The sequence below is a fragment of the Lepidochelys kempii genome, chromosome 1 (genome assembly GCF_965140285.1).
Source record: "Lepidochelys kempii isolate rLepKem1 chromosome 1, rLepKem1.hap1, whole genome shotgun sequence".
Taxonomy (NCBI): Eukaryota; Metazoa; Chordata; order Testudines; family Cheloniidae; genus Lepidochelys; species Lepidochelys kempii.
In genome coordinates, this window is record NC_136380.1 from 96720271 (window position 1) to 96747932 (window position 27662).

A 27662-nucleotide genomic window follows, 5' to 3' on the forward strand; every position below is an offset into this window, starting at 1 on the left:
CACATGTGTGTGTGAAAGCAAACACATGTAAAGGAAAGTACCTTGTGTGTTGTTTCAAAATGTTTGAAGATATGAGACTGATGACCCCAAATGACTGGAAAAGAACAGGGCCTCTGAGATGAGAACAATGTCGCTAGATGTCTAGCAAAGGAATGTGTGTCAAGTTGTTAGTTCAGCACTTGGCTAAGAGTTGAACAGCTAATCAGGTTAACTATCAGAGGGGTAGCCGTGTTAGTCTGGATCTGTAAAAGTGGCAAAGAGTCCTGTGGCACCTTATAGACTAACAGACGAAATAGGTCCTCTCTAAAGGCAGTACTAGAGAGCAAAAAAAAATTTCAGTCTTTTGCTCTAGTTACCTCTTACTCCAGCCTCTGCTCTTCCCTACCTGTGTAATATTGGCACATGTCACTGGCACTTTATAAATGCATCTGACGAAGTGGGTATTCACCCACGAACGCTTATGCTCCAATACGTCTGTTAGTTTATAAGGTGCCCACAGGACTCTTTGCCGCTCATCAGGTTAGTTTCCTACAGGTAAATCTGATGACACAATGCTACAGCACTAGGCCTCTTCTGTATAATTTTTTTTGCTGAATCTTGCATTTATCAGTGGTTCAAAACCTTTTCTGTATCTTCTGTGCTGAAAGAGTGCAAGCAGCATAATTAGTATAACTGAAGCTATCAGTGCTCCTCCGATAGTGGATCCAGCCATAATAGCCCAAGCATGTGTTTCTTCAGGTGAACCTGTAAATACAAAAAGAACGTCTGAGTTATAGAATGGAAATAATTTTGCTTCTAAAATCACAAAGGAGGAGGAGCAAATATTAGACTCTGCTTTAACAACAGTAGGACTATTATAACTTGTATTGCCGTAGCACTCAAAGGCTGCAGTCCGGGTCAGGGCTCCATTGTGTAGGCAATGTGCAAATATACAATAAAACACAATCCTTGCTGCAAACGTTTATAAACTAATTTAAGACTAGATACAAGAAGCGAGTGTAAAAAATGGAGAGAATGAGAAAGGAGGGACAATGGAAAGAGGGACAGGAGCACAGAGTTAAAAAGCCTAGCTATGCACAATTTGCAAGTTTTGGGTCAGGGTTTTATTTATTTAGGTAGCTTTGAGAAAAATAAGGAAAAATGAACCGTCTCAGCTATACTCACTATTGTGAAGTGCTAGAACACAGTATGTTCTTATCAGTCTGTCCATCCCAACCCCACATGGCAGAACATCTTTACTTGGTCTTTTCACTGTCCCTCTCAGAAGCTTATTTTGGGTAAAATATTCAGAAGTGTCTCAGTGATTTAGAAGCTGGAGAGTACGTCTACACAGCAGAAAAAGACCTGCAGCAGCAAGTCGCAGAACCCGGGTCAACTGACTTGGCCTTGCGGGGTTCTGCTGCGGGGCTAAAAATAGCAGCATAGACATTTGGGCTCAGGCTGAAGTCCAGCCTCTAAGACCCTCCCAACTCCCTAGGTTTCAGAATCTGGGCTCCAGCCGAAGCCCGAATAGCTACACTGCTAGTTTTATCCCCTGCAATGTGAGCTGCCCCATGCTCTGAGACTCACTGCTCCTGTTTTTTGGTTGGGTTGTTTTTTTGTTTTTGTTTTTGGGTTTTTTTTGAAGTTTAGTCTCATTTTCTAAAGTCTCATTTTCAAAAGTAAGGCTCCTTAAGTCTCTTGAAAATGGGCACTTAGGCTTCTAAGTCACTTACACATTTCTGACAATTTTACCCGCTGTATTCCTGGTGTCCGTGACAGTACTACCATCTTCACCCTACGCTGACTTTCCGTGAGACTTGGGCAGCTTGGATCCCTAGGCCCTTTTTGAAAAATGTGACTTAGGTGCATATGAAAATGTTGCTCTTAATGCTCAGTTATCTGAAGACCTTTATGTGAAAACTTGAGCAGCCCGGTCTCTTACTCTGCAATCCCTTTAGCACGTCTGTTAATCACCTGGCAGGTCAATGGCATAGCTGTAGCCAAGTTGTTCTGCAGCTAGAAAGAGCTGCCCGTTGGTCACAGGAGGGAAGAAAGGGACCATGTTGAACATCCTGTTGTGCCCAATAGGGGCCAGCTCCAGAGGCCAAGCATTGTCAGAGGGGTTAAATTGTTTCATCCACTCATCAAAGATGGCATCAGTAAAGGAATGAAGGACCTGTCAATTCAAGTACACATACACACACGTATAAACACCTTTCTGGTTCCAACAGCTTCCAACATTTTTCGCTTTTAAAAAAATCCCCAGGACAGGATTGGTTTGGAAGTAGGAAATATCTGTAAATATCACAACTTATGCATGTGGACGCTGTCGCACTGAAGAGTGCTGAACTCCCTAGCAGCTGGATTGGTCCCTTGTAATCTGCCCCTCACTTAGCTGCGCTGCCTCAGGAGCCCAGCAAGGCCCAAGCTATGACCCACCGAGTGTCACAATTCAGTCCCACCGGGGAAGGAAGCTTGGCCGCTCCTTCTCCTCAAGCACCTGCTTTCCCCAAGGGGGCGGGTCAGCCGTATCGACCAGTATACTGAGAGAGCAGAGCCTTGGTTCTGCTGGCTCCCTCACCCTGCCAGCCCACCTGTGCTGGCTTTAGAGTGGCGACGGTTAGCTCCATAAAATGTAACCTGCAATGCAAGTAGCCCATGCAAAAGAGTTGGGGGTGTATAGTCCTCTACATGGGCTCATAAAACAGTTTAAAATTGAGCTCTAATCTAAGACAAAGACTAAAGAGAAATGCGGGCCAGACTTTCCAGTCCATTGGCTCAGCCTTTCACTGGTAAGGGCAGGGAAGCTAAGTTGGTCTAGTTTACATGCCACGGAGCCAGTAAAAGGTATTACAAGATGTCAATTGAAGTAGAATGGGGGCTGTTTTATTATACACAAGTGTGTTTCTTGCTACACGGCTCCCTCTGCCCCTTGAAGTCAGAGTTACACCAAACTGGACATTCTTAGGGTGTGTCTACAATTGAGCTGGAAGTTGTGACTCCCAGCTCACGCTGACACAGCCGAGCTAGCTCTGCGCTTACAAATGTATCCGCAATGGCACAGGTGGCTGCTCAGCCTGGCCACTCCGAGTATAATCTCACCCGGCCCCCTGCAAACATATTCAGGCAGAGACCTGCCACGCTGCTACTTTTAGGCACTAGCTCAAGTAGCGCGAGTGTGGGTACGTCTACACGAGCTGGGAGTCACACCTTTCAGCTCAAATGCAGACATGCGCCCAAGCTTTCTGAGACTCACACTAAGTAGACCGAATTCCGAGGCAATGTGTAAAGGGTGGAGGGTGTCAGTTACACCTTGGTAAGTGGATCTGAGTCTAAAAACCAAGTCTAGGGGAGTCTATATGAAGCCTACGTGGGTGTAACATACATGTTTTAGGGGCCAATGAAGGTGTAAGATACATCAACTTATTCTCTTTCTCAACTTAAACTCGCTTCTGAATTTGGCCATAGGAGTCCTCACTCCTTTGGCTTTAGTCTTCAGGAAACAGTCTTCCAATTAGCATTAGTAACCCTCCCAGAACTCTGACGCAGCAAAGACACAAAACCAAATTATTTTGCATTTTTTAAAAAATTCTCTGGAAACAGAAGGTCCTGATGAACTGGAAAAGAGCTATGGTAATCTCTGTAATGGGCAAAAAAGAAGATCTGGAAAGTGGTCTGTCAAATCGATAATGCCAAGTTGAAAACACTTCAGCTATGGTACAAAAGATTTCAGAGCTGCCAGAGAAGAAAAGTGTTGTCCAGTGTTGTTTAATGTGAGCTATTTTCTCCACATTGCAATTTTTGAAATGCATAGTTTTCCATTCCCTTTTACTGTTTTCCCTCCTCACAAATTTTCTCTCTGGGTGCTCAGCACATTTGAAAATCAGGCCACATATTTAGGTGCCTAAAAACCTTAACTCTAGGTACTCACTTTGGCAGAGCTTGGCCTACAAGTTTAGTTACAGGACTTTGGGTGAGCACAGCCTTTCAAATGCAAGTATTTCTTCAGAGAGTAAGTTTTTCATTAGCCACCAGAGGGAGCCAATACACTCCAGAGAAAGAAAAGGAGTACTTGTGGCACCTTAGCGACTAACCAATTTATTTGAGCATAAGCTTTCGTGAGCTACAGCTCACTTCATCGGATGCATCAGAATGCATGTTTATGCTCCTTTTCTTTTTGCAAATACAGACTAACACGGCCGCTACTCTGAAACTCCAGAGAAAGAGAGACTCTCAAAATGGACATACAGCAGCAAAGAAGAGGGGTTTAGAACAAAGTTTACAGAAATGTTTACAACATCCAATCCTTTTCAACATAATGACAATTCTCCGTTTCCATAAGCTGAGCTAGTAGAGAAGTACTTCATCCTTGGCTGTTCCGGCATGCTCAGATAGCAACAGAAGCAAGACTCTTTGGGCTAGATTCACAAAAGGATTTAGAAAAAAGAACAGGAGTACTTGTGGCACCTTAGAGACTAACAAATTTATTTGAGCATAAAGTTTCGTACAGCTCACTTCATCGGATGCATTTAGGATTTAGGTGTCCCAGAATTAGGCCTCCCTGGAATTCACAAAGGCCTGACTCAGCTGCCCCCAAAGTCTGCAAGCACCCATATTTTTGTAACTAAAGTTCCTTAAACACCATGGTTCTGGCTCTGAGCACACACACTGAAGCCCACACCAGGCATCTGCATGCCTAAGCCCCAGATGGTGCAGTAACCAGGGGCAGATCAGCTCATCCACCTATCTTGCCTACACTGCCCAATCAAGTAAGCATGCTCAGAGCTCACCTACCAGATCAGGGCCCTGTGGAGGAGGACACCCTCCCTCTTAACTTTTAGCCCAGTGGTTCCCCACTTCACCTGAGGGGAACGGGGATTTGACCTAGCCTTTGCCTCCTCTCAGGAGGTGCTGTAACCACTGAGCTATGGGATATTCTGATGGGAATCTCCCTCAGCCTTTCCTCTTGAAGCTGTTCTACTTTGGCTAAATCATGAAAGAGCAATTGGAACAGGGGGCCTGGACCCTGGGTGTCCCAGGTGAGTCTTATAGCCAGTCAGCTACAGAGTCCTTCTCACACTTGCTCGCTCTCTCTCTCTCTCTCGCTTGCTGGCCCCGTGATTCTTCCATTATCTATCCACAGTGGAACAGCTTCAACATCGGGACAGAACGAGCAAGTGGGAGAATGAGTCTATAGTCCAGTGATTAGCGCACTCACCTGGGAGGCCCAGGTTCCAGCCCCCTGCTGCAATGACTTTTTTTAATTAGTTATCCAAAGTGTCAACAGGAGAGCCTGGGGGAACCTCATGTCAGAATATCCCATTGCCCAGTGGCTAGTGCACTCACCTGTGACGTATCAGTTCCTTGTTGAAATGACTTCTCCCTTCACATGGAGAGAGGACTTTAACTGGGGGGGCAGGTGTCCCACATCCCAGTGAGTACCCTAACCACTGGGCTGAAAGTTATGAGGGAGCTCCTGCTCTTCCTCCCACCCCTGCTTCTTGTTAAAATGGTGTAGTCGCTTAATGCCAAGAGAGGGTGTGCAGCTGAGAATGCTAAGCAGAGGGAGGTGCCTTCCTGCACCCCAGACTTGGGCACCTGTCTCTGAGAGAGGGCAGGACTTAGCACACACCTCTTGGCTTAGCATCGCCCAGTGGCTAGCTTACATGAGGAGCCACCTAGCATGCTGGCTGTTGTGAACCCCATTCATTGTATAGGGAGCCTCAATGCCAAACTCCGGCTTTGTGAATCCCAGTGATTTTCTAGGCACCTAAAAGTGTCACCACTCCTAAGTTTCTGTGCAAATCGCACTTCTGGTGAGAAGAGTGTAACCTGCTCTTACAGATGCAGACCTTGCTACAGTTATCCATGCTTGTGTCTTCGCAAGGTTAGACCATTGTACTGTGGTCTACATGGGGCTACCCTTTATCATTCAAAACCTTAAATTAGTTCAGAATGCAACTCCCCACTTGTTGAGCAGCGCTTCAAGCTGAGAGAATGTTGCACTAGTGCGTCAGTGCCATTGTCCAGTGATGTGTAAGATGTTGGGTGTGGTTTATAAAGGGCTAAGTGGTTTAGGACCTAAATAGCTGAGATGCAGTCTCTATCCCCTCTGCCACAGTTCCAGTCAGCTCACAGGGTTAGGACAGGGAATGGCAGCACATTTTCCAATAAGCTCTTTGACTCTGGAACCCACTCCTCTGGTTGGTCCAAAAGAACCTGCAAGCATCATCTATTATCTTAGGCTTCTGTGGTGGGTTGGGTTAAGTAACATGGGGTGGGAAGGAGTGCACTGATTTTGTCATAGGCGCCAACTTACCGAGTTGCCGGGGGGAGCTTAACTCCCACTTTGCCCAGGCTTGGCCCCCGCTCCACTCCTTCCTCCAAGCCCCCATCCCTGCCCCACCACTTCCCGCCCCCCGCTCCTGCCCTTTCCCCTGCCCCACCTCTTTCTGTTCCCTCCCCGGCCTCTTCCTGCCCCCACTCTTCCCCCTCCCCCCCCAGCGCCTCCTCCATGCTGCGGAACAGCTGATTCACGGTGAGCAGGAGGGTTGGGTGGGAGGGGCAGGCTCTGACCCAAGGGCTAACAGTGAGTGCTGAGCAGTCACTGCTCCAGCCCCAGAGCATCCACAGAGTCGGTACCCATATATTTTAAATATCTGAAAAAAGAGCCCAGAGGATTGGGATGGTGCAGGGAGTCTTTTTAAAACAAAATTGAAGAAAAATATTATTTGGACTGTGATAGGGCCCAAAAGGTGCTTCCCAGAGAGGACCACAATCCCCACTGAAGAGAATATCTTTGCTGCTCTTCATTCTTTACAATGTTACAAGCAATGTAAGGGTGCAGATAGCAGATGGCGTAATAAGGTTCAACCATTTTTGTGCAAATATCCCTCATCACTATTTAAGTCATATACCATATAAAATAGGATGGAGTCCCCCACCTCTCCCCCCCACACACACACACCATTTTGCCTCTCCTCATGCATCTAAGATTCTGATCTAGCAATTGGATTGGAGAGGGCAGGTCCTTTTGCCCACATGAAGCTCTTCTGAGGTCACCCTGAGATTGCAGGATCAGGCTCTAACTCTTGTATATACACCATTCTCTTCCACCCCTCTCACTGTGTACAGCATACAACACCAAACTAAACTCCTTTCCATCCACCTGATAACAGACGATTTACACCATGCCACATCACCCCTGAATTTGGTCCAGAGTTTTCCAGAATTGTGCTGTTCGTACTTGTTGTAGTAGCAAGGTACTAACAGACTGTTGTATCAACCAGGCAAGGTATTAATAAGCTTCAAAGGACTTTATTTTCAAAATGGAAACCTCTTTACCGAGCTGCTGCTGCACCCTCTGTAGCTTTCCCCCATCCTTCCTGTTTCCTATCCTTTCAGAATCCCAACAGCCAGGGCTCCCAATTCTAATAACTACAAGCAACATCTAAACACCACGGTACTACAAAGCACCTGCTAGAAAAAGTTGTCCGTTTCAGACAACTATCCAGTACCAAGACAGGGGGCCAAATTCATTACTGTTGTAACTATTGTCTTCAATATCCACATGAGAAAACTTTGATCTGCAAACCACCAGATGAAAAGTAATCCACTGTATAAAATAATGCTATCATGAACTAAAGATTTTCCCTGTTTCAGTTTTTTTAAATTGTGTTTCTTTTATTTTAAAACACAGCTACCCAGCAGGCATCTCATTTCAGCCAGTATCTGAACTCGCAGTCCCAGCTCACTGCTGACCCTCGTTCATTAAAAATCTAAATGTGTTTTCAAAAAGAGGCTAAGGAGTAAGAAGTGAACGTCACGGAGGGATATAAAAACTCAGAAGGAAATAAATTGGGGAGCTACTGCATGGTCATTTGGGCTAATACCTACCCACAATAATTATGGCTTCATCTACCAAAGGCAGCCAGCTCTAGGAACGCGTAATATTAAAAAGCTTTTCAGTAAATTTGGCAAGTACCTGTGTGGAGAATAAAGTATGTAACAGGCTCAGCTACCGAGAATACATTTGCTCACTGCTGTCTGCTTTATTTTTAGAGTTCTGTGTTATACCGAAGTACCAATACAATTACATGATTTTATCCCCCAGAACACACCAAAAAGGAGATGTAGCTCCTCAGCCTATCCCAGTGAGCTGTGTTTTAAATAAACAAATAAATACTGACACAAAGCCAAGCTAAACCTGATTTCAGCGAAAATTAGGTGTGTAACTACCTCTGAGCATCTGGGCTTGATATCCTAAAATATATAGTCCTACTCTCAAAATCTCTTCTGCTGAGACATTGACAGGAATAAGATGAGCTAAATGTAAAATTAAAATTCAAGCTGTGTCAGACCAGCAGCTCTTCCGCTTTGAATGGCTGCTGTTCTTCCCTAAAAGCTGACTTTGGATTGCACTAACTGTCTTGACAATTCTTCCCACTTTATTTAACTACTAGTAGATATGGCAATATAAAATACAAGAGGAGAAACTTTTATTTTGTATTTGAAGTATTCATTTTTAGTCTAGACACTTCACTACTTCTATCCTCCAAATTCTTGGTGAGAAAACTGCCTTAGAGGTGTTGTGACAATTGGGCCTTCACATTGACCCTAATTGTGAGTTCGGCTGTAAAAAGTGAGTATAAGTTCATAAGATGTCACCATAACCTGTAAAATAAATGTTGATGGGACAAGATGCAAAAGTGTGACAGAAACACTGGATTAATCAAAATAAAATGACCTACTGATGTAATTCAAGGGCTGTGTTAAACTCCTGCTTGGTAAACAAGTAAAGTGTGGGACCAAAAATCAATGAACCAACATTGGTGTGTCATAAACTAGGCCTAATTGGTGGACATAGTACCACCATTCTCTTTGTAGGTCCTTAAAGAAATAGACTTTAAAGGGAGAAAAATTGGCTTTTGGAGCAAAGCTTCACCATCCTGGCTGCCCCCCCATCATCTTTGGGGTGCTTTGGGGCACTTAGCCTTTGTCCTCCTGATCCTCAGAGATGTCCGGGCCAGAGAGGGGGATCCAGATGACACTGTCACCTCTACTGGCTCCAGCTGAATCCTAAACACCATCTGGGATGAAACTGGATCAGACTTTAACAACAACAGCAACACAACATCTCCAGCCCATCTCACCTAACTTCTTCTCTTTTCCCCAAAAGGACCATTATTACCATCTTTGATACCATCTAACAGGCACTCGCACATGGGGGGGTTTCCTTCTGAAAACTCTCTCAAGCTAACAGTGCAAAGGAACAAGGGATATTGTTAAAATTAGAGGTTTACTTAATACTTAACATTTCAAAGGCTATCAATGTTTTCCTTCTTTTCTGTATCTTTAATAAAAGGTTAGAAGGATTTTTTAATGGTTTATTTGCCATGGGACAAAGTAGGTTGGAGTCTCTGTATGCCAAACCCCAGGCCTTGTTTAAGACTGTTTAATGTTAGACCATGACTGGATCATGTGAACACCATTGGCCCACATATTCCACCTAAATTAATACAACAGAGGCATATTCAGTTGCAATCACATTAGGAAAATGACATACCACAAAGATTGGATCGTTGGCTGCAGCATGAGGGGAAGCGCTGGTTCCATTCAGGAAAGAGTGAACCAAGTTATGCAGGCTCACCACTGGGGAGACAGAAGATCCATCTGGTTTACCAAACCCTTCCAGGGCATTCCTGTGCGTGAGATAAGACAAGAGTTAAGTAACCACCTATTGACCAGCACTACCTCCAAATGTATGTATAAAAGGCTATCTTTGGGCTGAACATGTTATAGGAGTTGGGGCACAAACCTGAAGCTGAAATTAGAATTCCAGAAAAAAGGAGGACTATCAAACTCTTGAAGTGAAAGGCAGTTCTGGATATCTTCCATGGTTGGCAACTGCTCGCTAGACTTCCCTTGTGGGTTCCTCCGTAGAATCCCTTCATTAGTCCCATTACACAGTGTAACCAGATGGTTGTAGTCATCCAAGCTTAGATTAAAATCAAAATTGCATGGAACAATTAGAATAGGATGTTGGAGGGTGAGAGGGTTCACTCTGACAGAGTCAATAGACGCTGTACACTCAGTCCCCCACCAAAACCACTGGGACGGCTCACATCCCAGATGTTAAACACACTTGCAAGTGTTTGCAGGATCAGAGCCTCAGATGGCTTCAGAAGTTTTGTACCAGAAAAGCAAATGGTCATACTGCTAACCTGAGCTGGAATCATAAGGCTGCTTGTAAATTAATCATCTTTGAACTGGCTCCAACTTTCACATTTCTGCCTTTAAGAATCTCATGAAGGAGACTGATATGGATGTTAGCAAGTGGGTGCCACATCTGTCAACAGGATAATGTGGCTAGATAAATGTCAGTGGGTCCACTAATTTACTGTCAGTTATGCTTCCTTAGCTGACATGTAGCGTAGCTGCCCAACCAAAAACAATTACTGCTGACCCATGTCATAGCAGCTCCTCCTACACTTCCCCATCTGCTATTTGGCAGGGATGGAGAGAGTTATTGTAGCATAAGCGAGAGTCTTTACTGCTGCCACCCAGCACTTTGAGTTGGGAAGGAAATTATTCACCACTTTTTTCTTTGTTCACTGTTCAGCCCAAGCTTGGGACAGTCTGTGTGCTTGTTTCTCCCACACTGTACCCCACCTGCTGGCCCCATCAATGGATATGAGAATATTCTGCTCCCATTTAAGTCACTGGCAAAACTCCCATTCCTTTCAAAGGCAACGGAATTCCACGTGTGTGGATACCTGCACCTTCACAAAGCACCAAATACTTAATCTAAAACTGCAGTGGACTCTAGGCAGGGGCAGGTGTCCGTCCACATGAAGTCAGATGCAGGATTGGGTCTTTCGCTAATATATGACAAAGAATTCTCTATGTACATCAGAAATGAGAACGATATTACAAGCTGCCACAAGGATGTGGATAAGATTTAGAGGACGGTCTCTGATATTGTTTTGTTTGATGCATCTGTGATCATGTAATTAAAGACCATATTATACACATAGCAGTGTTATGGTCACATGTTCAACCTTATCTGTCTCATTTCCTGTCATTTGAGGTTTTAATGTATAGCTTTACCATTAAGTGTACATAAGTTTTTTGTATTTTGATTTCCTTGTTTTCTTCCCAAGAAGTTAAAAGGAAAATCCAGAGTTTTTAAGTCCCAGTAGGTGAGCTTACAAGGCTCTCCCCTCTTGCAGAGTTCACAGATTTGCCCTGAGGAGGCTCTGTCTTCCACCTGCTATATAGCGGTTGAAGTTACAGCAGGACTTTCATTATGGCTTGATTTTCAGTTGCTTAGATACATCTGCATATTTCATCATTTGGGCTGAAATATACCATGTTTTGCCTCAGGACAGAGGTGCATTTTTGGAAATCTGAGCACATGTCCATCCAGCCATTTGAGTTGTGGAAAAAAACAAGAAAGAATTTCCCCATTCTTTGTACTTTGCATTTATTTTTTCTTGCACAATTCAAAAACAGCTGAAACTTTCAGGCTGGCCAGGCCTCGCTGAGTCTTTGCAAAGAATTTAAAATAAAGAAGGCCCTATCTCTATTAAAGAAATTCACAGCAGCTTGACTATATAGATCGTAGTTACACTAGTGCAAACCCCCAATGCAGAAGCATTGGACTGTGCAAAGCAAGGCTTATGCTGATGCTGGTAATGTACCAAAGTCAACTGCACTGATATAAGCCCTGCTTTGCACTGGTGCAGCATGTAAACATCAGGGGTTTCCACCAGTGTAACTACATGTTTACACTGGCACAAATTTCCTTAAAGTAGACACGGTCTCACTTGGAACCCTTGGCCCAGAGCAATGCAGTAAGGATGGTGGTGGGCTGTGGCAATGCAGGGACTGGCTGATGGCTAAGCAGTTATTCAGTGTTCCAGACCTTACCCTTTTTAGGGGGAGAGAGAGAGATGGAATATGAACAGCATTGCATCCTATTTTGTCAGGCATGCTTTTATCATAGAATCATAGAATATCAGGGTTGGAAGGGACCTCAGGAGGTCATCTAGTCCAACCCCCTGCTCAAAGCAGGACCAATCCCCAATTAAATCGTCCCAGCCAGGGCTTTGTCAAGCCTGACCTTAAAAACTTCTAAGGAAGGAGATTCTACCACCTCCCTAGGTAACGCATTCCAGTGTTTCACCACCCTCCAATGAAAAAGTTTTTCCTAATATCCAACCTAAACCTCCCCCACTGCAACTTGAGACCATTACTCCTTGTCCTGTCATCTTCTACCACTGAGAATAGTCTAGAACCATCCACTTTGGAACCACCTCTCAGGTAGTTGAAAGCAGCTATCAAATCCCCCCTCATTCTTCTCTTCTGCAGACTAAACAATCCCAGTTCCCTCAGCCTCTCCTCATAACTCATGTGTTCCAGACCCCTAATCATTTTTGCTGCCCTTCGTTGGACTCTCTCCAATTTTTCCACATCCTTCTTGTAGTGTGGGACCCAAAACTGGACACAGTACTCCAGATGAGGCCTCACCAATGTCAAATAGGGGAAATGATCAGGTCCCTCGATCTGCTGGCTATGCCCCTACTTATACATCCCAAAATGCCATTGGCCTTCTTGGCAACAAGGGCACACTGTTGACTCATATCCAGTTTCTCGTCCACTGTCACCCCTAGGTCCTTTTCCACAGAACTGCTGCCTAGCCATTCGGTCCCTAGTCTGTCGCGGTGCATTGGATTCTTCCGTCCTAAGTGCAGGACCCTGCACTTATCCTTGTTGAACCTCATCAGATTTCTTTTGGCCCAATCCTCCAATTTGACTAGGTCCCTCTGTAACCTATCCCTACCTGCACCATATCTACCACTCCTCCTAGTTTAGTATCATCCGCAAATTTGCTGAGAGTGCAATCCACACCATCCTCCAGATCATTTATGAAGATATTGAACAAAACCGGCCCCAGGACCGACCCTTGGGGCACTCCACTTGATACCGGCTGCCATCTAGACATGGAGCCATTGATCACTACCCGTTGAGCCCGACAATCTAGCCAACTTTCTACCCACCTTATAGTGCATTCATCCAGCCCATGCTTCTTTAACTTGCTGACAAGAATACTGTGGGAGACCATGTCAAAAGCTTTGCTAAAGTCAAGAAACAATACATCCACTGCTTTCCCTTCATCCACAGAACCAGTAATCTCATCATAGAAGGCGATTAGATTAGTCAGGCATGACCTTCCCTTGGTGAATCCATGCTGACTGTTCCTGATCACTTTCCTCTCCTGTAAGTGCTTCAGGATTGATTCCTTGAGGACCTGCTCCACGATTTTTCTGGGGACTGAGGTGAGGCTGACTGGCCTGTAGTTCCCAGGATCCTCCTTCTTCCCTTTTTTAAAGATGGGCACTACATTAGCCTTTTTCCAGTTGTCCGGGACTTCCCCTGATCGCCATGAGTTTTCAAAGATAATGGCCAATGGCTCTGCAATCACAGCCGCCAACTCCTTTAGCACTCCGGCCCCATGGACTTGTGCACGTCCAGCTTTTCTAAATAGTCCCTAACCACTTCTTTCTCCACAGAGAGCTGGCCACCTACTCCCCATGTTGTGTTGCCCAGCGCAGCAGCCTGGGAACTGACCTTGTTCGTGAAGACAGAGGCAAAAAAAGCATTGAGTACATTAGCTTTTTTCACATTCTCTGTCACTAGGTTGCCTCCCTCATTCAGTAAGGGGCCCACACTTTCCTTGGCTTTCTTCTTGTTGTTAACATACCTGAAGAAACCCTTCTTGTTACTCTTAACATCTCTTGCTAGCTGCAGCTCCAGGTGCGATTTGGCCCTCCTGATCTCATTCCTACATGCCCAAGCAGCATTTTTATACTCTTCCCTGGTCATTTGTCCAATCTTCCACTTCTTGTAAGCTTCTTTTTTATGTTTAAGATCCGAAAGGTATTCACTAGCATCATGTGTTGTTTGTATATCAATTAGTGTGAGGAGTCCTGTAACGCCCGGGATAGAAGTGGTAAACAGACTCATAGACTTTAGGGCCAGAAGGGACCATCGTGATCATCTAGTCTGACCTCCTGCACATTGAAGGCCACAGAACCTGCAATAGACCCTTAACCTCTGGTTGAGTTACTGAAGTCCTCAAATCATGGTTTAAAGACTTCAAGTTATAGAGAATTCACAATTTACACTAGCTTAAACCTGCAAGTGACCCATGCCCCATGGGAGATGTGAAGCGAAGCACAAGAATCATATGACAGTTGCAAAGACTCCAGAAGCTTCAGTTTAATTTTAAATTAAAATGCATATTCACAGACTACTGAAATGAAACAGTAAAAATCCCTCTCCTGTAACATTGGTGAAGGAAGCATTTACAAATTTCAGGGTTCAAGTCAAAAACCCATATTATTCTTCATGTTACTGACAAGAAGAGGGTAGCAGCTATATGAAAAGGCCAAGATTTTCAAAAAATCAGTGCCTAAAGTTAGGCTTTGGAGTAGATATTTAGATACTCATATACGTGGCCTGATTTCTAAAAGTGCTGACCCAGGTACGCCGGAACGAGGGGGCCAAGGGACCATAGCCCTTCCACTTTTTGCCACGGGCCTGTCCCTCTGCCCCTCGTCTTCCCCCCCAAAGCCCCGCTCCCTGGCCTGGCCAGAAGCTGGAGCCCGGCCTGGCTAAGTGTGGTCCAGGGAGCCCAGGCAGCTCTGGGGAACTGTGGATCTTCCACCTGCTTGGAATGGGGAGTCTGAGATCAATCCCTGGCCTATGTCCCTGCCCCCCAGGTCCCCTGCCCAGGGCAGATGGAGGGTATGCAGCTCCCCACAGCTATCCAGGTGACTCTTCAACCTCCAAGGCCCTGCCTCCTGGCCAGGCCAGAAGCCGGAGTCAGGTAAGAGCCGAATGGGCAGCGTTGGGCAGGTGGAGGGGCCCAGGCTCCCCAACCCAGCTCCTGCTTCCAACTCAGCCATGAGGGGAGGCTGCAGGGGGCAGAGAAGGGGCTGGGGGCAGGGCCACAGTGGGGGGGCCTCATGGCAATCCCACTTTTAGAAAGAATCTGTCAACCCTGTGCTGAGCAGCTCCCAAGGCCTTCATGCCACTCCAAGCTTGGATGAAAAGTGCTACAGGAGTATTATATTTTGCTGTGTTACTGAATGTCCACTTGTACATCTTAAGGTCCCAATCCTGCATTTGAATCCACAGTCGAATCCCTGCACTCACACAAAGCCCCACTGACTCCAATTGGGAAATGCCTAACTATAGTCAGTTGCAGGATCAGGGCCTTATTTTGCAAGAAACCAGTTCAATCTCATTTTAAAAAACTATTTCTAAATCTGAGGTGACATCCTGGCATCATTGACGTCAATGCAAAAATTCCCCCTGATTGCAATAGGGCTAGAATCTCACTTCTGGTATTTTCCAGTCCAACAGAAGAGGCATAGATTTTTCAGTCTAATATGAGCTCACTATTAAAAACACAGAAAAATTCCTATTGACAAAATTTTCAAGGGCTCTTGGTTGGCAATTACTGTCTTTAAGTAAAGTCCTGAATCAAATTAAAAAAAAAACAGTATAAAAAAGCAGAATATATCTGAGGAAATCTTGAATGACATCCACCTAGAGCCCATCCACTAAGTTTCACAATTTTTACAAGGAAATCTAGGTTCTTTTTCTTGCAGTTTGGGCAAGTTGAAAGAGAAGTTCATGCTGTTAGTGGCTAATGAAAACAAGTGTTAGTTAGAATGCTGGTTTCCCCACACATTCTATTACCTATTGCACACTATTGCCCAGTGTGAGAACCTTGAATTCTGACTTATTAGGCTTGGATCTTCTGGTCTTGATGCTCCAAAAAGCTGATCTGTACACACATCGCACTCATTTCTACCTGTGGCAAAATTCCAATAGGGCAATGCAAAGGATTCATTGCCAATCAGTCGCTATAATAAAAAGAAACTTATTAGCAAGAAATAATTCTTTAAAAACAGAAAGAGACATTACTAATACCTGGCTCGTCTATATTTTGATATTTGAAACCACGCTGCAGTTTTCTCAGAATACCGTTTCAACTTCCTTCAGGCTATTAGGTCACTGATTCAAATCTAAGGAAGGCCAGCAGTTACCTTAACTAAACACTGTACCATCTGATGGCCTCGTATGTTAAGTGGTTCCTAGTTCTGATTTCTACTGAAAGTGCTGATGGCCCAAAAAGTGGTGATTCTGACATTCTTGGGAGTCAGCAAAGAGACCAAGGGCACAGAGTGGCCCAGCATGATGACAGAAATAACCGGAATAAATACAGAGGCTGAACCACCTTCTCTCCCCTAGAGTTGGACACTTCCGATGAAGTCTGAGGCATGCTGGCTATGTAAAAAAAAGTATATTGCACCTGCTTTTGTAATAATTGTTCTTTTCTTTTTTTTTAAAGGAGGGCGGGGGGCAGGGGATAGAAGACCGGAGTCTTCAAACCAATCACCACCTCCTGAGTGCTAAATTCACTTTTAAAACAGGGTTAATTTCATTGTCTAGGGACTGTAGCCCCAACATGCAGTTATGCCAGGGAACTCTGTGTTAGTGTAATAGAGATTCAAAGTAATATGGGAAAATCACAATAGTAAGAGCCATGCAAGCATCCTTGAATAGGACGCGTTGCTAACCTGGAGATCTCTTTCCAGCAGCAGCAAATGGTACCTATGCCAAGTAACAAAGGCAGGTCCTTGGTGGGAGAAATCTATAGTGGTGAATGGGCGGCCAGGTCCTACAAACAGGAAGGCACAGTAAGAACTAGAGCATCCAATTAAAGTTAAATAGACAAAGAGTACTTTACATAACTTCCTTTATGAGTTTAAAGCTTCATGAAATGGAGTTCATGCTAGAATGGTATCCATCAGAAATATAAACATTTTAAAAGAGTTGGTGAGAATTTTTTTTAATTTTGAAAATGATTAAAATGTTCACATTCCAAAAAAGGGGGGCATTTAGACAACATTTTGCACATTTTTCCGATGTTTGACCAGCTAGAATTTGAAAGGAAGCCCTTCATTAATCTTCATTGTGTTGTAAATCATAGTTATTGTCTTGTATGTACAACATGGTATCACTATGTTATTCAATGGTAACATAGTGCAGCTTCGCGCAGCACCCATTGGCCAGGAACGGCGAACCGCAGCCACTGGGAGCTGCGGGTGGCCGTGCAAATGTAAACAAACTGTCTGGCAGCCCACCAGCAGATTACCCTGACGGGCCACGTGTGGCCCGCGCACAGGCGCCAACTTCTACTGGTGCCAGTTAGTGCTCGAACCCCCTCTGCTCCCTGCCCCGCCCCCTCCAACCCCCATTCCAACCCCTTCCCCAAAGTCCCCATCCCAACTCTGCCTCCTCCTGCCCCCATTCCAACTCCTTCCCCAAATCTCCGTCATGGCCCTTCCTCTTCCCCGCCTCCTCCCCTGAGCGCGCCACGTTCCCGCTTCTCCCCTGTCCCTCCCGAAGCCTGTTTGGCGGTGGCAAGCGCTGGGAGGTAGGTGGAGGAGTGGAAACACAGTGCACTCAGGGGAGGAAGCGGAGGAGGAGGTGAGGTGAGGTGGGGCAGGGATCTTGGCTGCCGGTGGGTGGAAAGGACGCACTAATTTTTCCCCATGGGTACTCCAGCCCTGGAGCACCCACAGAGTCGGCGACTATGGGCCCGCGGTCCGCAGGTTGCCCACCACTGGTCTAGAGCCTCCAAAATGTTTAGGCGCCTAACTCCAACTGAAATTAATTAAGCCAATGGGAGTTAGATGCCTAAATACCTATGAGGATTGGGAACTAAGTGACTTACACAAAATCACAGAGGAAATCTATGCCAGAGAAGGACTTGAATCCAGATTTCAGACTAGCACCCTAACCGCTGGACAATCCTTCCTTTCACCATGACTTGATCACTTTTCAACTTACTTACCTTTGTTCAATTATTACATTTTTACCACATTCTTTACATTCTAGATGCCTTAGTAAAGAAAAGTACCAACCTAATAGGGTGTCCCTGACTGAGTAGTAATGAAGCCACACAAAGTAGTTGTAAATGCTACAGTTTGTAACTTGCGGTTCAGTTCCATTGGGCCCAAGGAGACTCAGCCAGTGCTGTGTAGCAATTACATAGTCTGGGTGAGTGGTATTCTTTGCACGGTCTAAAGCATCTAAGAACTGCTCTCTCTCTGCCGCAGTCAAGGCATGGACATTTTTCCGGACAAGAAGTGGCTTCCTTTCATCGCAGTTGGGGCCAGTCCAGCCAAACTTGCACTCACCACAGTTATAGCCAGCAAAGTTTCCTGTGTTAAGAGAGAGTGTGGGTTTAGGTATATTACTCAGTGCACAAAAGAAACTGAGACTGAAATGCAAAGAAATTGAGTTTGTTAGTCTGTCTTTTCCCTAGCGATTTCTATTCTGGCAAGGTTCAGCAGCTGAGAATATTGGCAGCTTTGTCAATTGCTTAACTAAAATGATGGCTTATTTCCCAGTAACACGGCAGGGCCAAGATTCGTAGAAGGCTGGTTATCAAGATAAAGAGCCAGATAAAGGGCTGGATCCTGCAAACTAAGAACTCTGGCCCTGATCCAGCAAAGCATTTAAATATGCCCATAGTCTCATTGAACTTAATAGGACTACTCACCTGCCTAGGTTAAGCAGATAATAAAGTGCTTTGCTAGACTGGGCCCAGAGTACTCAGCATTATACAGGACCAAGCACAAAAACATGATGTCTGACAAAGACTCCTGCTCTTTAAGCATATTTTAAAAATAACAAACTGCAGGGCTGCTGCTGGTGGCCCACTGAGGTATCATTAAATGGTGCAGTGATACTATGTAAAAGTATGAAAAATTGTATTGTACTATGTGTGCAGGTCTTTTCTCACCCCATTGCCTTATGTCTAACACAGGCAGGCATCCCTCTGTTGACAAGTACTTTCTGTGCTGTCTGCTCAGGTTTTTACAGTATTATGAAGAGCTCTGGAATACATGGTCTCCGGAAGCACAGGAATCCCATTGGCTCAGTTTTAGCACTGTCACATAGTATAGAGCCAAATAACCTTATAACAACAAAGTGCAAATTTATTCTACAACTACTTCGTAAGAGCTTTTAGGATCGCCACTGGGCAATCCTGTCAGTTACTAAGCTTTATTAAATACTTTTAGAATTACTTAAATGGGATTTAAATCTTCTTCTGTTTTCCCAGCCTAAATATCAATTGTACTTCCACAGGTTAATGTCAAAATTATTCTTTCCACCAAATGAACTAGCCCATCTGCTTTTCTTTGAAAACTGTAATGGTAAAATAATGTGATTAATTTCAGACCTGGATTGAATTTTACCGTGTTGTACTCAGGGGTTCAGCACACATTCAAAATACAGAAATTTAACTTAGAAAATTGAAAAAGAGGCAAGAGTAATGAATGCTGATGACTCCTTATAGCTTTTCAGTGAATTTAAGTACTTCCTTACCCAACCACTGTCACGATCCATGCCAGAAATTGCTGTGATCGCTTAACAATAATCCCTTGTAGCGGGTAAACAATCATATACCAAATTCTGCTGTCAATTACTTCAGCTTTATGCTTCTGTAGCTGAGATCAGAATCTAGCCCAAATACAAAACCCTTGTAATTTGAATTGAAGTGTAAGTGTAATTAGTGTCAATTGCCAATTTACAGGGGCCACATACTAATGCATCCATTCATAAATCATGCGTGCAAAGTGCTTTGTCTAATTCAAAACACACAGCTTATTCAAATAAGAATGAGCTTCTTTCCCCCCTCTGGTATGGAGGAACTGTCTCAAGAATTGCATTCACTCCTTTTCATTTTAAGAATTTGCAAAAGCTGAGTTGAACATTAGGTACAGTAGTGCACTTAAATGAATTGGAAAAAGCATGCAACAGATTCAAAGTTTACATCTGAAAAGAACTTATGTTTGTATGTTATCTTTCAGTTTGACTTATGCCAAAATGTACTTGACATCCATTTTAAAGAGTTGATATTTTTGCATCTACCAGCATATTAAGTCAATCCTTTACGGAAAGCAAGGTTGTGAAAGCAGCTTTACAATGGGTTCTTTGACCACAATTCTCTTTGGAAAGAAGGGGGAAAGGAATCGGGTTTCACTGATCACAGTTTAGTATCACATTAAACAAAGAAGAACTAAAGCATTATATCTGCTTAGGACTAAAAAGAGGAAAGAAAAATATGAGTAAGTAAAGTGCATGATTCAACAAAAAAAACTAAGTCAAACTTCAGAAAACTATTAGATTACTTAGCCTGGGCCCCTTAAAACCAATGACTAGTGTTTCTCAGAAGTGCTCAGCGCCCAAAACTGTTATACTTTCAAAAGAGTTCAACTCCCCAATAGGCAACTAAAAGATGTGGCCAAATTTCCAAAAGTGGGAGCCATTGGGTACTCAGCAATTAGTAAAATCAAGCAATTTATCTGGATACTTAAGGGCTTGTCTACACTGTGGAGCAAAGCACACCAGAAGGGTGTGCACTGTATAGTGGTCTAAAGGGCTGCACTCTAATTGCCCCGCGTAGGTCTTGCAGATGCACTGTAAAAGTATCGAGTACATGTTGCTGTAGTTCCGTTTGAGACAGTGCTACATTAATGCACACTAGGATTCTTTTACTGTGTCAGCAGCAGGGTCTACACAGAGCAGTCAGGGCACAACACTTTAGAGAGCTCTACAATGTACACCACGCTAGCATGGGTTGCAGACAAGACCTTTCTATGGATATTGAAAATCTTGGCCACTGCCTCTTAGAGAATCCTTCTCCAGTGTTGCTTACAAATTGCCACTAATGATGTGCTGTGCCTAACAGGCACATTCTACCCCATCTACACAGCAAGTGGAGTTACACCCTAGCTATCTAGGAGACTTGATGAAGACAACACAAAATGGTTGCCCACCAGTAATGTTCAAACTTGGACACTCAGCAACTGGACCAATTTGCAGAATGAAAGAAAAGCAGGTACACAACAACCAACAATCACTGTGTGGAAACTATTAAAACCAATCCGACTCCTGATTCAGCGCAGACCTTTTAACATTCCCCTGGAAGTGCCCCTGCATTCAGTATCAATCTGGTTGAATCAACAGAGTCCAAATGATTTCTCTCAAAGTCATCTCTTGAGTAGCAAATGTTGCTCCTTTATTTACAGAATGGAAACTGTAAAGAGGAGGAATATAAAGGAACCCAAGATAAAAGAGAGGAAAAATAGTGTGGTAATGAAGGCAAAGAAAAGCTGGATGGAAAAGATGTGAGGAAAATGACTGCTCCAAAGAAAGAACAAAGGATTAAACAATGTCAAGTTCAAGTCAGCTATCTTAGGACCCAAACCTGCAAACACTTACTCATATGCTTAACTTTACTTCCATAAGTAGTCCAATATCAACTAGATTTGACTTCAATGGGGCTTCTCATATGAGTAATGTTAAGCATATGAGTAGGATTGGGGACTTGAAACTTAAACTTAAACTTAAACTTAAACTTTAAAGCATCAGGTTTTGAATATTTAAATTCTTTAGAATTAAAGGTTTCAATCAACTTAGATATTCTACCACAGCTAGCATGACCAGACAGCAAGTGTGAACAATCGGGACTTTTTTTTCAGGGAGGTATAATTGCTTATATAAGACAAAGCCTGTAATATCGGGATGTCAGATCACCCTAACCAGAGCAGATAAATCATTATATAGAGGACTTTTGCATGAGAGCTTAGAAAACAAGAGCCTCTCTGTTCTGCAAGCACACTTAAAATCCCATGGTACTTGCAATAAGAGTACAGATTGGTAAAGCAATTCTTGGCCAGAATTCTCTCTCTCTCACACACACACACACACAGACAAACACACACAGTCTCTCACATTTGCCCATGTGCATCCCCCACATTGAATATAATTAAGCATGCTGTGCACCAGGGCCCTGATCCAGGAAAGCCTGACTGTACAGAAAAGTATTTAAGCACTTGCTTAAACTCAAACACATGCCCAGGTACTTTCCTGAATCAGGATCCAGATGGCTACCTGTGACACCTGCATTTAGTTTGCTAAGCATTTGGGGATCTTTCAAAATAAAAAGAGAGATAGTAATGCAATTTATTATTATTATTTTATGTTATTATTTGTAAAGTGTTTTGAAAATATGAAATGCTGGATTGATATTATCAGTCTAGCCAAAGACCGAGAGACAAAAACTGATTTATACTAGGGTGACCAGATGACAAGAACAAAATATCGGGACACATGGGGGCGGCAGCCACAGGCTAACACCCCACCAAGGCCGGCTCTAGGTTTTTTGCTGCCCCAAGCGAAAAAAAAAAAAAAAAAAGCCGGAGTGCCGCCAAAGCAAAATATCGGGACAAATGGTGTCCCAATCGTGCATTGGTTGGGACGCGGGACAAACAACTAAATATCAGGACAGTCCTGATTTTATCAGGATGTCTGGTCACCCTAATTGATACCGGTAAGCCTTCTATTATTTTAGACAGGGCTGGTAGCACTACCTATTATTAAGTTTGCTCAACACTTCCCATTACCAGACCCTGTTTTCAGTTGCTTATAACTTTGTGAAACTTCAACTGTTTGGACTGAAATTTTCCATGCCAGATGTTTGCCTCAGGCTGAATTTTATTTTTATTTTTTGAAAAATATTCAAACAAAATGCTTCAGTCTTGAATGAGAATGAGGGTAGGCTAGGGGAAATGTATTGCTCATGTTAAAAAATTCTGCCACCCTTTTTTTTTTGGACAGCTCTAGCACCCTCATGCTTTGGAGCAGGGACCTGAAATTTGGCAGGGGAATGGCCTTTATGTCATGGATGTGCCTTTTGGCTTCCCTGTGAAAAACTGCCCAAATTTGGTCAAGTTATAAGCCTTTGAAAAATGGCAGTTGGCACATGCTCTTTGATTTTTGGCAGTTAAATCGCCAAAGATTCCATCATTGCTGAGCATGTGCTCAGAGCTCCTAGTGCCAACCAGACTGCATGTGCCATCCCCACATAGTGACTGAGCTCCAGTCTAGAGTTACAGGGGCGAAGCTGGACTTTCCTTGTAATGGCTGCTCCAAACTATTGCAGACCAGAGAGTGGCTGTGGACCAAAACTGAAATCATGGGGCCTGTCTCTCTTGTGCTCTCAGTGTCCTCCCCCGCCAGTGCGAAGGCAGTGTAGAGAAGAAAGCTGTCTGATTCAAATGCAGAGGGGACAAAAGCTGGACTGGGTGAGAAGGAAAGCAGTAGATTGGTACAAGGAGTCTGGTGAGACTGGAACTATTTGGACAAGGAGACTGGGTCTCGGGGTGGGGAGTGGAAACTTAGACTGGTTGGGCAAGGAAACTGGGAGAGAGACAGGGCCAGTGAGGAAAACAGTGGGAAACTGGGAGCCAAATGGTTTGGAGGGAGAATACTGAGAATGGATAGGAGCTGGATGGAAGGGAAAGACTGGGAGTGGTTGGACAAGGAGATTGGGAACCAGTGCATAATATCCTACCTAACAAACCAGATTTCAGACCGATTCTCCACTTTGCATGGGGGTGCATAGAGGGGGAACAAGACAGATTTGTGAGAGTTATGGTACAATGGGAGAACTTGAACAAAGAGACTGAAACAAGGAGCTAGGAAGGGGAATGAACAGTGAGAATGGATGAGGAGTCTAGAGAGTCTGACTGAGACTGGGAGCCAGTTTGGAGCGGGGAGAGACAGGTTGGATGAGGAGCTATGAGAGAAGAACTGGGACTGGCTGGGTAAGGAGATTGGGCAGCAGGAGTCAAGCTTCGGGGGAAAAGGTGGAAGTGTCTGTGCTCACGAAAGAACACTCTCCTATATAGCCTAAAGTGGATCCCAAGATTCCAGAATCTCACCGTTCCTCAGCTGTCAGCAAATATCTGTGAAACCCACTGGCATAGTGAGTTTCTCATCACCGTCTAGTGCTGTCCTCATAGAGGATGACAAGCTACAACTGCTATAAATTACTCTGTTAGCTCAAGTGGCAGAGGTTGAGCAGTGGCTCTACAGGTTCTCCTCCTGCTGGTGACCCATGTGGGGTTTTCATATGATAGAATTCCTTTTTTTTTTTCCAGTTTTTTGTTTTAATACATAGAAAATTACACACACATATCTACATTAAAAGAACATTATTAAGGTTGCAAAGTCAAACACTCCAAAGTTAGGAAATGCCAGAGTTAAGGTGGCCTGTGCATATGAATTATGATACAGACTTTATAAACATGATGACACACTATTTTTTCCATAGTACCCCTGCTTGGTTCAGTGTGCAGGATGGACCGGCTCTGGGGAAGGAGCAGGGTTGTGTCATTTGTAGGACCTCTGTCTCATTTGTTGCAGAAGGTGGAAGGTGTGCAGTGAATGAGGCAGGGAACCAAAAAAAAAAAAAAAAAGAGAGAGAGAAAGAACAAGCTCATGGTTAAGGCAGTTGAACGCTGTACTGGAGAACTGGATCTATCCCTGTCTCTGTCACAGAGTTTCTGGGTAATGCTGGGCAAGTCTGAAACCAAACAGTTCACAGATGGTCACTAACTGTGTATTCCATTTTCTGAATGCCTGAGATGAGACTCTAGGGTGTGATTTGCAGGAGCACTGACGGCTCCAACTGAAGTCAGTGGGAGCTATGCTTTGAAAATATAAAGTGCTACATAATGCAAATACTCTGAATAATCAGGACCCAATTATCTCAGACTGGGCACCCAAACTTAGTAGATACTTTTAACCTTAATCTCTTTGGCCTGGCTCCGCCAAGGAGCCAGAGAAAGAATGACTCTGTAGCCTGGTGGTTAGGGTACTCGCTTAAGAGGGAGACCTGGGGCCAATCTCCCTGCTCCAATAACTTGTTAATCATTTTTCTACAGTGGAACAACTTCACCAGGAGATAATGAGAGACCCAAACATCAGAAGCTCCCATAGTTCAGTGATTAAAGAACTCTCCTGGGAGGTGGGTTACCCCTCTTCAAAGCTTTTCTCCTCATTAGCCACAGGGGGAATTGAACCTTGGTCTCCCACATCCTGGGCAAGGAGTCTAACCACTGAGCTAAAAGTTATGGGGGGGAAGGAACACCCCCACCACGGGCTGGATTTTGAATGGAACCTGGTCCAGTAGGCAGCCTCTGAGCATACCTACCACATTGAGCCCCATAGGTAAGATAGGTTTCAGAGTAGCAGCCGTGTTAGTCTGTATCCGCAAAAAGAAAAGGAGGACTTGTGGCACCTTAGAGACTAACCCATTTATTTGAGCATAAGCTTTCGTGAGCTACAGCGCACTCCCCACTGTTTATGGACTTCACTGGGACTCAGGTGGGAAACAGGCATCCACATGCAAGTGAGGCAGCAGTGCACGTGCTCCCAAGGAACTTCAACAGTAGAAATTTAGTGGACAAGTGAGGTGACGCAGCAACTGAGCAGGGGTTTTGTGGATCACAGCAAAGCCACAAAGGCATAGGTGCCTAAGTACCTTTGTGGATCTGGGCTTCAGTTCCCCATCTGTAAAATAGGGATGATACCACCCCCACACCTCACAGGGGTGCTAGGAAGAAACCTTAATTAATGTTTATGAAGCACTCAGGTACTCCAGTGATGAGTGCCACAGACAGGCCCATGAAGAAAGTAGTAATTCTGTCTTCAGTGCAGGCTTTGAATAATGTATAGTAAATAAGGCCGAGGACCATACATTGAACAACAAGGATAAACCAACATATTGCCAGCTTCTCATTCAGTGAGCACTGTCTATCCTGTGCACTGAATGACGCAGGGGTCCTGTGGAAAGATTAGTATGTGATCACGTAATTAAAGACTGAAACATAATGCATACTCACAAGATAAGGTTGGGTGGGGTGGTGGGCCAAATTAAGCTTGCACAGGCAAACTTAATTCTGGCACTTTCCTAACTTCTGAGTGTCTGACTTTTCAACCTTAATAGTGTTCTGTTAACATTATCTTTTATACATAGTTCTATATAATAGCATAGAAAAAAGACAAGAGTTCACGACCAAATGCTCCAGTCTTCTAAAAGCTTATGCATGCACATACAGTTAGTTATGCACATGCATATGTGTTTGCAGGATTAAGGCTTAATTCTGCAGTCCTTAGGCGACTCATCCTGTGAAGTCAGCGTGCTATAGGATATTGAGGACTTGATGTTCATATAGCGTACCCAGGACTTGAAGTCAATGGGACGGCTTATCTAAGGTTCTGTCCGCACTGCAAATTCAACTGCATTGGAGGCTGCTCCAATTCAGTTTTCTTTCTGCAAAGTTAAACCACTGTTCCATTTTTCAGCATTGATGGGACTTGGTTATCTTGTAAGCATTGTATTAAACCCCTGAATGTTTCCAAATTTTTACCACTATTATTAAAGCATGACTAAGTCCTGTTGGCTTTAACACAATTCTTAACATTAGGTCCTGTCAGCACTGCAAAGCAGGACTAAGTTTACCAGTTGGGATCCCTGACATCCATAAAATTTTCAGGACACACACTGCAAAATATTACCCTGGCAGTAATTAATCCCAACTCAACATGTGCTGACACAGGTGTACAGCTTCATCCATACACATTTCTACAGTCACAAACCCTGTCTATCCTACCTAACAAACCAGATTTAAATATGGGGAGAGGGGGAATGGAACAGCCTTATGGCCGAACCATGTAACAATAATGGGGGAGGGGATTCCTGACCTGTGAATACAGGGGGAAAAAACAAAATTTAAGCATGAGAGAGAACCATGCTCTAACCCCGTTTGGTGTCTAGGCCAGCTCATGTTCCTCTTTCACTGGTAGAGTATGGCTTGGCCATATTTGTAGTGCAACTGGGAGGGATCACCCTTCCTGATCCCTTTTCCACAATCAGGGATTTGCTCTTCTCTGGAGCAGAGTTAGTCCTCCTCTCACCTGTGCACTGGCAGCTCTGATTGAAGAACTTCAGGGGCCATTGTTCCCGGTCATCCACGTTGCGGAGGGTGTACGGGCCGCGCCATGGCCTGGTGTCCACCTGCACCTCCCTGCACGATCCCCTGCCCTGCTGGGAGCCACAAGCATTGCTTGGCTCTTGCCCCAAGGTTGGGCAGCAGCGCTTGGCCAGCAGCGCCTCTACCGTCATGCAGACGCGGGGGAACTGCGCCTCAGCCTGCGGAGCGCAGCAGCAGCTCAGGTAGCCCAGGAGAGCAGACGAGAGCCATGTCACCCACTGGAGCTGGGAGGTCATTGCTGCAGGGACCACGCGCTGTGCCAGGTTTGGCTTCTAGCAATCAAGGACAGGAGCAAAGGTGTTTCATGAACAGCCTCTGGACAAGAGGAGGACCGCACTTTTTCTCAGATTCTCAGCAGACTGGGCTCTGACTGACTGAGATAATTTCCCTCACTGCTTATGATGTTGGCATTTGGGGTGTTTGTTTAATCCTTGACTCGAACTGCCTTGAATATGGTTCAAAAGGCCTTTGCTCTGCGGTGCGTGCCAAGATTTGGAGGATTTATATAGAGGGTGGGAGAAGCCCTCATTAGGAGGATTAGCACTGCCTAAATCCTCGTGTTTAGCACATGACTTCAAGGGTGAAAAGAGGCTGATGGGGGGGGGGGGGAAGTCCTGAGGGGCTTTGGATGTCTGTGAAGGAGGCACATTCTTAGATTTACTTCTCTGTGTCTTGTCTGTCTTG

The 27662-nt window shown here is 44.5% G+C and overlaps 1 protein-coding gene across 1 annotated transcript; it reads right to left on the reverse strand.

Annotated features, from left to right (window-relative positions):
• Positions 1-562: 562 nt before the first annotated feature.
• Positions 563-27214, reverse strand: DCT (dopachrome tautomerase). Its single transcript, XM_073327230.1, has 8 exons — positions 26902-27214; positions 17988-18287; positions 16638-16738; positions 15754-15920; positions 9800-9979; positions 9548-9683; positions 1957-2158; positions 563-744 (listed from the first exon to the last, which is right to left on the reverse strand). The coding sequence occupies exons 1-8, from the start codon at positions 27212-27214 to the stop codon at positions 563-565; spliced, it is 1581 nt and encodes a 526-aa protein (XP_073183331.1).
• Positions 27215-27662: the final 448 nt, after the last annotated feature.

Bases quoted from the DNA above. Each gene is read 5' to 3' on its own strand.
- DCT (XM_073327230.1), bottom strand. From the start codon at position 27,214: ATGACCTCCCAGCTCCAGTGGGTGACATGGCTCTCGTCTGCTCTCCTG. The intron at 18,288-26,901 runs GTGAGAGGAGGA...CTCTTAACACAG, and splicing joins TCAGAGCTGCCAGTGCACAG to GAAACTTTGCTGGCTATAAC. The intron at 9,684-9,799 runs GTTTGTGCCCCA...TCTCACGCACAG, and splicing joins AATTCTAATTTCAGCTTCAG to GAATGCCCTGGAAGGGTTTG.